The sequence below is a fragment of the Archocentrus centrarchus genome, chromosome 5 (assembly GCF_007364275.1).
Source record: "Archocentrus centrarchus isolate MPI-CPG fArcCen1 chromosome 5, fArcCen1, whole genome shotgun sequence".
Classification (NCBI taxonomy): Eukaryota; Metazoa; Chordata; class Actinopteri; order Cichliformes; family Cichlidae; genus Archocentrus; species Archocentrus centrarchus.
The window spans coordinates 3,737,414-3,749,800 of NC_044350.1; the positions used below are offsets into that span (position 1 = coordinate 3,737,414).

The 12,387-nt window shown below is 41.6% G+C and overlaps 1 protein-coding gene across 1 annotated transcript in view; it reads right to left on the bottom strand.

Annotated features, from left to right (window-relative positions):
• The window catches only part of epha8 (eph receptor A8), a 146,480-nt gene that overhangs the window by 68,062 nt on the left and 66,031 nt on the right, over nucleotides 1-12,387 (bottom strand). Inside the window, exon 6 of the mRNA XM_030728472.1 lies at nucleotides 11,509-11,824. Within this exon, the coding sequence (XP_030584332.1) occupies nucleotides 11,509-11,824 (316 nt within the window). The remainder of the gene's footprint in view (nucleotides 1-11,508; nucleotides 11,825-12,387) is intronic.

Here is a 12,387-nt window from a genome sequence, read left to right on the forward strand (position 1 = left end):
TCTTTTCTGTCTCTGGTCAAACCCCCGCTTAAGCCCCCTCCCACCCAGCCCTCCACCCTTTAACTCACAGGGAGAAGAGTTTGCTGACACAAGAGTCAAAAAGGCCCTGAGCAATCCCACAATCCCTCAGTGACTGGAGCAGCCAATAATTGTTGTCTGTTTAAGAGGGAGAGGTGAGGAATTTCAAGAGCTGCCAGGGTGGTACGCTGTCACACACACACGCGCACACACACACACACACACACACACACACACACACACACACACACACACACACACACACACACACACACACACACACACACAGAGTTTAATCACATACATCATTTGAAGGCTAAGCAGAGGAACTGAGTCAGGAGGTGTTTTTCTTTCTTAGATCAGCACATTTCTCTGATCATCATCACTCAGGACTAACATATGTCACAATGCTAGAAATGTGGGCATTTTCTAAATGATCTTTGCTCATTTAAGCATGAATACCTGCATGTTTTTTTGTGATTAATACTGTGATGACCCCCCCCCCCCCCCCCCCCCCCCCCCTGTGTTATGTTTGGCCTGTTTGTGTAGCAGGTCCCATTTACAGGCATCAGGGGGGGCGGTGTGGCTCGGTGTCAGTTAGTGACACAGGCATAATTTCCCATGGTTACTTGATAAAATTTTCTTAACAATATCTCTTAATATTAATTAATCTCCAGCTCACCACAGAGTTAAAAAGCAGCACAGAATAATCCTGTCAGATTTAAATGTTATCAGACTCTAGAAATAACCCTTCTTTGGCTCTGCGCGCTCTGACTGACATCGCAATTTCCCAAATCTGATTATTCTTCTGGTCATGATTTTATCTTTCCAAAGAGATCAATTTCACCTGAGTATGGAGGACAAAAAATGATTTAAAGGTACAGTTCACCACAAAATTCAATTTATAGTTTGTTTTTTTTCTCTCTTCTGGCCTGCGGTGCTGTACTTCCCTCTAGATTGTTTTACTGTAGGCTGCACAGTTTAGGCTCAAGAGACATCTGCTTTATCCTCAGTGTGATTCAGCTACATGGCACTTTGATGCTTGCAAATTGCAAAAAAGCAAAACAAAGAAAACCATAAATAAATACATTTGAAAACTTAGCAGCAATGCAGAAATCATCACACATTTACTCCAAAAAAGAAAAGAAAGAAAGAAACAGTTTCACGTATGAACTATTTTCTCTCTACTACACACATCAGCCACCCTGCAGCTAGCTAACATTACAGCTCAGCTCAGGGGAACTCCAGTAATGTCTCCTGCTACACTGCCACCAGTGTGACCCTGTTGTCAGGGGGAGATGTGCGATCTCCTCTGCAGAGTGGTACAGCCAGCAGCTGTCATTCCAGGAAGAAAAAAAAAAAAAAAAGCTCCATCATATTCAAGGAAGACATTTCTGTAGTGCATTTCAGCAAAACTGCACAACTGACATCAAACATAATCTAGATGGAGAGAAAAAATTATTTTGTTGTGAGCTGTAAATAAATAAATACATACATTATGTTAAAGAAAACTGACATAATTAAATTCTTCATTTATTTAAATGTTTCCAACCTTTAGTTATGTTACTTCTTTTATATATATATATATATATATATATATATATATATATATATATATATATATATATATATATATATATATATATTATATATAATTATTTTTATATGCATTTCTGTGCCTGTATGTTAAAGGATTCAAGGTCCCTGCATTCAGGGGAAAGTACCACAACTGTGGAAGACCTCCTGTGTGGTACCGGTACCAAAGACCAAACATCCAAAGGATCTTAGCAGCTACAGGCCGGTAGCCCTGACATCGCATCTAATGAAGACCCTCGAGAGGCTGGTCCTCAACCATCTACGCCTCATGGTGTCGTCTTCGTTGGACCCGCTGCAGTTCGCCTACCGGCCTGGCATCGGGGTGGATGACGCCATCATCTACCTCCTGCACCGAGCTCTGACCCACCTGGAGAAGCCTGGAAGCACTGTGAGGATCATGTTCTTTGATTTCTCCAGTGCTTTTAACACCATCCAGTCAGGACTTCTGAGAGACAAGCTGGAACTGTCAGGAGTGGACCACCACATCTCCGAGTGGATACTGGACTACCTCACTGACCGCCCACAGTACGTGAGGACACAGGGCTGTGTCTCTGACAGGCTGGTCTGCAGTACGGGGGCCCCACAGGGAACTGTGCTGGCACCGTTCCTCTTCACCCTCTACACTGCAGACTTCTCCATCAACTCCCCACGCTGCCATCTGCAGAAGTTCTCTGACGACTCTGCCATAGTTGGCCTCATCACAGGTGAGGATGACTCAGAGTACAGACAGTGGACTCAGGACTTTGTGGACTGGTGCCAGCGGAACCACCTCCTGATCAACGCCGCTAAAACCAAGGAGCTGGTGGTGGATTTCCGCAGGCGCAGACCCACCACACGGACACCGGTGAACATCCAGGGAGTGGACATTGAGATAGTGGACTCTTATAAGTACCTGGGTGTTCACCTAAACAATAAACTGGACTGGACTCATAACACTGATGCGCTCTACAGGAAGGGTCAGAGCAGACTCTACCTGCTGAGAAGGCTGAGGTCTTTTGGAGTGCAGGGGACACTCCTGAAGACCTTCTATGACTCTGTGGTGGCATCAGCCATCTTCTATGCAGCAGTATGTTGGAGCAGCAGCTTGTCTACAGCTGAGAGGAAGAGGATAGACAAGCTCATCAGGAAAGCCAGCTCTGTCCTAGGATGTCCTCTCGACTCAGTGCAGGTGGTGGGAGACAGAAGGACTCTGACCAAAATAACATCACTGATGGACAAGGTCTCCCATCCCATGCATGAAACTGTTGCTGAGCTGGAGAGCTCCTTCAGTGACAGACTGCTGCATCCTAAATGCACAAAGGAGCGTTACCGCAGATCCTTCCTCCCAGCAGCTGTAAGACTTTATAATCATCACTGCTCCCAACAAAAACCACAATAACCTACACAATGTAGGATAATATATAATATACTGTAAATAGTCCGGCCTGTTAAGGTTCAACACACAGGCACATCATGTACATTGTATATAGTGTTATTATTAGTAGTATTAAGGTTAATCTTGTTTGTTGATTTTATATATATTTATATTCTTTTCTTAATAGTGTGAATTATTATATTTTTACTTATATTTATAATAACTGCGGCTGCTGTTACACCCAAATTTCCCCTCTGTGGGACAATAAAGGCTGTTTCTTCTTCTTCTTCTTCTTCTTCTTCTTCAGTCAGCAGAAGGCTTGAAAATAAATTTCTATCATTTAGATTTGATAATCATTCTACATCTGCAAAATATAGATAAAGGCACACAGTAGTGAAATAAATACACAAAGTTCTCAAGAAATACAGAAAATATTCGAAATGAACCAAATCATCACTCTGAAAACGCACTCACGCGTTCATTTCTGGACTTCCCACAATGATCATCAATAGGCTGCAGCAAAGTGCTATTGAAATGATTTTAGGAGACTTAAATGTTCTCGGACCTTCTTATATTTCTGAAAGTGTCACTTTCACACTCTGAGACCCTCCACGGCTAACCTGGTAGATATCCAATTCTCTTCACAGAGAAAAATTGGGGATGCAGCTTTCCCAACTACAGAACAACCTGCCTCAAAATATGTAGTTGCAAACTCTACTGATGATTTCAAGAAACTCTTAAAAACACTAATTTTTAATCTGGCATTTAACTGCCGCTTCAACTAAATAATCATAATAATATCATTGTTAGACCCGTACCTACTGAGCTCAGCCACAGAGATACAGACCATATGCATATCTTCATCATCATCGTCATCATCATCATATTGACCTTGTACTTCTTTTACCTCCAAGATGTTTTTTCATATCTCCTTGTTTGTCTGATTCATTTTCACGTGTGTGTATGAATGTCTGATGGGCTTTAAGCTACAATAAAAACTAAAAGACCAAAATCAGTCTACAAAATGACGTCTCTATCTCAGATATGACATCACTTCTAAATTAGTAAATGTTACTACAGTTTGACTTACAATATGATATTAAAATTGAAAGTGTAGATTATCCAGTGCATTTTATTGGGCAACCTTTAATTCAGGGATTTTTTTATTATTCATTTGTATAATTTAGCATTTTTTTCATAATTTGTTGCATTGGGGATATTTTCTGGTGTATTACTGACAAAGAATCAGGTGCAAACCTGGTTTTACAGTTTCATCTCTGACAAAGACAAAATGACCAAAATAATCAGAGATTTTTTCCACTAATAATGCCAATAAATAAAAGCAGTTTATATACGTTTGAGTCTGTTCGGATGGAAAAGAGTTTGATTTTTAATGGCTTTAGCATTGTTTTTTTTTGTTTTGTTTTGTTTTTGTTTTAAAGTGGCTCCAATTTGGAGGAAAATTATGAAAATAATTTCTGTTTACAGTTCAGTGATTTTCAATAGATGCTGTGCTGGAGAATTTAGAGGGTGGAAAGGAAAGGAAAGGAAAGGAAAGGAAAGGAAAGGAAAGGAAAGGAAAGGAAAGGAAAGGAAAGGAAAGGCTGGAACAACATGAAACATATTTAAAGATGATAAAGCTGAAGGCTGGAAGGGTTAATATGATGCTAAGACTTTAAACATTTGTAAATTGTGCAAATAAAATGTATTATTGTTGTTATGATGATGTACAGTTCACTGTCAGGATATGTGAGGGACATCAGATAAGGAAGGATTTTAAATGTTTTCAGAGGCCTAGAAACATGAAACATGATATTTTTGATGTTATTACACATATAATCTTTTCCACAGGAAGAAATAGTCCATTGCAGACACATTCTCACATTGGAAATGCTGCCTTTAGCTGTGTGTAGGGTGGGCACGAGGTAACACACATGATGGCGACTGGCTAGTGGTGAAAGCATCCAGCTCGTAGCTGCGCTGGTCATACACTGGTGCAATCTGACATCACTTTGGAAAAGGGAGCTGGCAGGTAAACATCTGCTGATTCGTGCATTGGACATTTGCTTTTCCACGTGCACCTCTGTCTGCTAATTCCTAGAGAAGTCTGTGGGTGAAAATGGCTAAATGTATGTGTGTATGAATATGTATCACATTAATGTGCTTCAACAAATGTAGGGTAAACTTATCTGCTCTGCATGTTTGACTCTGTGTTCTTGCAGCTGGAATACCTGCAAACGCAACAATAAATCACCTGAAAGTACGAGAGGTACAGCGGAGTTCGCAGAGTAGGAGGACACGTTGTGGTCCACTGACTGAGCAGAGCTAATCCACATCTGTGAGTGCGAACCCACCCCTTTACTCTGTCTCTCTCTTTCTCCCACTGTGCTTGTGTGTGTGTGTGTGTGTGTGTGTGTGTGTGTGTGTGTGTGTGTGTGTGTCAGGGTTGGATGGACCAGCTGAGCTGAGTAAATGTGACCAGACTAAGTGTGTGTGTCTCATATCAGTGTGTCCTTGATCGCTCTCACTGTATGGGGCACTTTAGCCCATTCTTCACTGGCACCGGGAGGCATGCCTCTCCACACACACACACACACACACACACACACACACACACACACACACACACACACACACACACACACACACACACACACACACACGCACACACACACACAGTACCCACCTGCACACATGTATGCATGTGCAGCTACACCCACAGACTCAGTGTTTTGATGTAAACTCAAGTAGACGAGGGGTCCAGTCAACTGCTCCACCTCCATGTCTCTCCCTCTACCCTCCTCTCTTTTTCCCTTCGTCTTTCATTGCCTCCCTCCCTGTGACATTTTTAACGGCATGTCACGCAACCCTGTGCTCACGCACACACACACCCACAAACACAGACACATGCACACACACACATCATGTCGTGCTCTCTGCCAAAGCTCTGCATCTTTGTCTGGGGAGAGCCACTTAAGCACGCTCATATACACACATATTCAAACACATTCATGTCTGATTTTTTTTCCCCTTCTGCACACACACACACACACACATATATACACACACACATATACAAGCAACTTAAGCCATCTTCCTTTCACCATCTCGTGCCCTCCCTTCTCTCTGGGTCTCGTCTGGTCTTGTGTGTGCGTGACTGTGGCTGGCTGTGGCGAGGGCAAATTAGCACAGCGACCCAGTTTGATAGCAGAAGAGTCGAGACGTCAGCGGAGGATATATTAGAAAACGCTCTTTCCTGCAAATTCACTTTGTACTCTGGCTGTGGTGGTAAATAATATTACAGGGTAAAAAGGAACACCTCCAGCTGAAGATCATCACAAAATAAAAGAATTCTTCTTTCCATTCCTATTTTTTGTTATTTCCGCCCCTTAAATGAGCTCCACAACCTCAGAAAACTTACAGCAGTGTTTTATATTTAAATCAGCCTTAAAATGTGGATAAAATTTCTTTCATGAAAACAAAATATGAACTCATGGCAGGTTTTCCCTGCACCCTTTTCCTCTGCTTTCGTTATTGGGCACTGTTTTGCATTTCTCTGCTGTTGCTAATTGCCTGCAACTAATTATAGAAGGTCTGTATGCGGCCTCTGAACTGGACACGCACACACAAACACAGCCACACCGCTTCCTACGCTTCTAAGCACATTTTGACAAGTGGCTCTCACTGCGTCGTAGTGAGAGGGTGTTTGCCGCCGGCCCCAGACACAGCAGAGATTTGTGAGCGTGTGTACGAGTGTGTGTAGATGACGGGAGGAGGAGCAGGAAGACTGAAAGGGAGGGGGACGCTAGCAAACCGGTGTTGCATGTCTCGTTCGGCTCGTTTAGCTGACAAACTGCTTTTAGCGTTTAATTATCCAGCGCTCTATGATTAATAGATTTTAATTACTGTAACCCAATTGCAACCTGAAATACGCACAGGTCTCTGAATGAGGTCAGCCTATCAAATCCCCAGGGGGAAAAAATAAAAAATCAAAAGGACAAAACAAACAGAATGTGAATGAAAAAAGAAGAGTGAGCTCAGGCAGACAGGTGGTGGTTTTCAGGAGTATTTACCTCCTTGAGGAAAGTGTTAGACCTCTGAAAAGCTTTTGACCAGACCTTGAACTTTTTCACTTCATGTAAAATTTTCTTTCCATGATTTGCAGCCGGAGCTTCAAAGAGACTTTTTGATTCGTTAGAAAGGTTAGAGCCTTTCCAAATTCATGTGTTGCTTCCAAGGCTTTTTGCATTCTACACACACACACACACACACACACACACACACACACACACACACACACACACACACACACACACACACTGTTGCTCAGAGGAAATGTTCACACAGCTAAATTAATGGTCAACTGTAATGCTCGCATGATAATTTTTCTATTCAGAAAGCTGGATGGCACTGATAATTTCAAAAATGACCTGAAATCTATCAGTAGCTACTTTATAACTGAAGCTGCCTTTACACTGTTACTTTGTCTCCATAGCGCTGGTACCCTCAGCCCATTCAGTGCTTAGGGTGTTTAACATTGACCTTGAAACTGGCTTTGTCCCAACTGAGGGGGAAACGGGTGATAATCTCACTTAAATGAGGCAGTGCACAATGAGTTGTTGGTTTATTAGACATGGTGCTGAGAACAGAACCAAGCGCCAGCTCCAGGTCTGAAAAAAAAAAGCCAAAAACTGCAGTTCTCCTAATGACTCCAAAAGCAAGAAAAGTTCTTTTGGAGTTAAAATGCACAACTTATCATCATTAAAAGCACGTTTACACCTGGGTCCAAAAAATGTTGTTTGGTCTCCGTGGATAGTCTCCATCTTCATAAGAACTTTAGGTTAAATTTGATTAAATTGTAGTATATATTTTGGGTAAAGACGCTATATAATTATTTGTTCTGAACTAAATATCCCATAATAACCTGTTAGTGATAAACTAATAGTTCAGTACTCTTTAGTTAATTATCATTTACAGCACCCAATCACTGGAATGATAATTACCAATATTAACCATTAATAATTAGTTTGTAGACTATAACTTGGTACTGCAAAGTTGTAACTAATGTTTATCAAATTATGAATATAGTTAAAAAATCAGACAGTTTATAAAGCTGAAATTGATGCTTATTACAAATGCAATCATTAAAGAGCATGTGCTAAGCAGGCAGGTGGGTTGGAGTAACTCACTTTCACCTTAATTTTAAACTGATGAGATTTAGTTTGAACTACTTACATGTAGGTGCAGTTTAGGAAAAGAGCATTGTTTGGGGAAGGCAGTGTTTGAAACCCCAGGAAATGAGATGGGCTTATTAACTGGTAATGAAACCTTTAATACAGAACCGCACAAACAAGCAACAACTGAAGCCTTTACTCCAGAGAGAAAACACACCATTTGGTGATGTCCATGGATTCAAGACTTCAGGCATTCACAAAATACCATCCTCAAATTAAAACTTTAGTAGTTTGTCAATTAGTTTTGAGGCTCTGAAAATGGGGCCCTATATATAGAAATTGTTGTAAGTCCCAAATTTTTGTTAACCCTTTGAGGTGTAAGTCATCACAGGTGATCGTATTCTTATTGTCCAGGATTGCAGTTAGGGCTTGGCTTGTCATGGATTATGACTTAGAAGTCAGAGGGTAAAACCCCTCAAATTAAAGCTGAAGGTTTGCACATCTAGATTGTTTGAATTAATCTCCACTATGGTGGTGTACAGAGGCGAACTTACAAAAACTGTCATTATCCAAATACACTGCTCAAAATTTAAAGGAACACTTTGAAAACACATCAGATCTCCATGGGAAAAAAAAGTCATGTCGGATATCTATGCTGATATGGATTCCTATGGATTGTGGATTGACAGGTGCTCAGGGTGAACCTGCTCTCATCTGAGAAAAGCACAGGGTGCCAATTCTGGTATTCTATGGCAAATGCCAGTCGAGCTCTGCAGTGCAGGGCAGTGAGCACAAGGCCCACTAGAGGATGTCGGGCCCTCAGGCCACCCTCAGCAGGTACCGGTCTATCTCCTCCATGCTCTAGAGACTGTAATGGGAGACACAGCAAACCTTCTGGCAATGGCACTTATTGATGTGCCATCCTGGAGGAGTACCTGTGCGGCCTCTGTATAGTCCAGGTATCACCTTATGCTACCAGTAGTGATGCTGACCGTAGCCAAATGCAAAACTAGGGCAAAAGAAAAAAAGTCAGAAAAGATGAGGAGAGAAAAAATATCAGTGGCCTCCACCTGTAAAACTATTCCTGTTTGGGGGTCGTCCCATTGTTGCCCCTCTAGTGCTACTTAATTGACCAGGTCAATATCCCAGAAGTTTAAAGGATTTAATGCTGCACTCTGTGTGTGTTTGTTTTTTGTTTTTTATTTTGAGCTGTGCATTTATGGAACTGTATATTGCTTTAGAATGAAATAAAAGCTAATGCAACTTTGTGCTGTATGCTGATAAATCTTCAGTTTATCAACAAGTACTTATGTAAAAATGTTCTCCATAAAATCACATAGCTGTAGTGCTGCAAAACACTTCACACACTACTACACAGACTACTTAGGTCAGTTATGGCTCAACACAATATGATGTGACAACTTATCACAGGCTTTAGAGGTGACAGAGGTGCACTGTTGTGCATCACCATCATTATTTGTTTCGCTGTTTGTTGTAATCATTAAAAAACAAACAAAAACAAAACAAAACAAACAATAGAGCAGCATGCAGCTCTGCACTGTGCAGGCATTATTTGTGACTCTGTTGTCAGTTCTCCTCTGTAATTGGCTCTGCATTTTCAGAGCAAAGATCAACACATCCAAACAGCACGTGTGTTCGATTTAAACCTATTTTTCTCCTGTTTTGTTTGACATCAAATGTGCAAGCAAGAGAAATGATAACAAAATGTAAAAAAAAAAAAAAAAAGAAAGAAAATAGCTGGAAACCAGCAGCAAGGTAAAAACCGTGAGCTAATGGCAAACTGCTATGTTTTATAACCCACTTCATCAGGTTTAAGCCCAGAGCCCCAGTTCAGCAACAGTTCACCTCACTCTGATTACGTTTGTTCACCTCCAGCTCTCTCTGGAGAGTTTACGGTGTGGGGCACCCTCACCTCACCGTCCACCATCTCATCCTAACGTTTCTGCAGCATTTGACCAAACTGTGGTCTGTTGAATAAAGGCCCATTTTTTGTACAGGAGCATTCTAGCAAAGCTAACTATAAGTGGACATCTATTTGACTGATCACACCAATTCACTAAGTCTTTGCTATGGAAGTACAAAAACAGAGAGCACAATGTGGCTCCATGGAAAGTCCTCACCAAGAGCGTGCCATAGATGCTGCACAGTTACACAGCTCACTTTGGAACGTACTTCCTTGTCAGTCAGCACGTATCAAGAAGGCTGACCTATAATTTTTGAATGCACGTTAACTTCGTAACATCCACTAGGTCGCTGCTTAACATTAGAGTTAGGTTCAAACCTACCGCTTTATGTTTAATGTTCACCTGTTTGGCATATCACAGAGAAACTGTATGAGCCAAAATGCATGGAAGAAATGTTATTTCAAGTGTAAAATTTCCACTTTGGAAAACCGTGCTGGTATAGCATGTGGCTAAATGTAGCCTAATTTTACCGTCTGGGGGGTGTGAGTGTGAGTCTGTGTGCACTTGTATGAGTGTTTATATGATTGAAGCTTGTAGTAAGAACATGCTTTGAGTACTCAAATAGAGTAGAAAAGTGCTATAATTACCAGTCCATTTATCTAGGGTTATGGTTGTGTTTTTTGGATTTTGTTAGATATAATCAAATAATCAGAAACTATATGATCTTACCTTTAAAATAAAATCTCATACATTCATTTTATTATTCTATTAAAAGCATTTCAATTTGGGTGTTTCAGCTTTGTAAAACTTTATAAAAGGGCTGAACATTAACTCTGTAAGGCAGGGATCCTCAAATCCAGGCCTCGAGGTCCGGTGTCCTGCAGGTTTTAGATGCGTCCCTGATCCAACACACCTGAATCAAATGGCTGAATGACCTCCTCAGTGTGCAGCCAAGTTCTCCAGAGGCCTGCTAATGACTTCTGTATTTGACTCAGGTGTGTTGAAGCAGAGACGCATCTAAAAGTTACAGGACACCGGCCCTCGAGGCCTGGATTTGAGGATCCCTGTTCTAAGGTTTAAGTTATGACAGGAACTAGCCCTAACCCCAGCTGTGCCCTCACCATGTTTTCTGAAGACAAGAAAAAATGTAACTAGTGTTTGATGTGTTTCATTCAGAACGGTCATTTTCTTTGCTCTCTGATTACAAAGCCTTGGAGAACGATTAAAAACAAAAATGACCCTAATTGCTGGTGACCTGGTGGATGTTAAGAGGTCAACATCATCTTCCATTACAGAATCCTGCAGCCAGCCCAGTTATTGTTATTGTTTGCATCAATATTTTTGACTGATAACTCCAAGCCTAAACACTACCAAACCAAATCTGCAACCACACCAGAGTTCACTGAAAGTGCACAACGAAGAGCACCCCGAGTGGACTTACCTATGCAGGAGTCCCTGTGCTCCTCAAACCCAGCCGAGCACACGCACCTCCCGATGGGCACCAGCCACTCGCCCTCTGCACTGCAGTACATCTTGGGCGTGTCCCTCTCCTCAGCATGATCCACACACTGACCTCTGACCTCTACCAGAGATGATGAGTCAGCCCCTGTGACCACGTCAGTGAACACGGCCAGGTTACGGTTGACGCCCACACAGCGTTTATAGTAGACCCTCACAGTGGTGAGGGCAATGCAGGCACCGATGTCCTGGAAGGCCAGGTAGAAGCCTCGTCTGTTCAGAGGGCCCACGCCTCGCACCTGTCACAACAGAGGAGTAATTGGCACCATCCCCAGCGCTACAAAAGCAATTTGATTTTGTAAGGCAGGGTTCACGTTCCCTTTATTTTATTGCTACTGGCCTGTGCTCAGATTAAAAGCACAAAGTATACATGGGCATGTATGTAGGAATTTGCTAGAGTTTAGAAAGTTCTCTTTTTTTTTTTTCCCCCAAATGGAAACAGTGCTTGATGCAGTGGTTTCTTAACAAAACGGGTGGAACAGTGTGAACGCAGCTGTAATTGAATTTCTGGACTGGTGTTTGGTGTTTTGCTTTGGCAGTAGTCATTAATCAACGGCTCTGCTTCCAACTACAATAAGGAAACATGGATGATTTTACATTTTCATATGCTTGTTTTTCATAAGATATCACATCACAGTTGACTATTGTTAACACCCAGGAAGTAATTCACAACATTATTTTAAAAGTTTGCAGAAGCATCTAAAAATAAGCAAAAAGCTTTTTTTCTTGCAGGTATTAAAACTCCAACAGACTCTCAGATGACTGCAGGAAATAGGTTCGTCTGCAGTTTGCTTTTTAATAA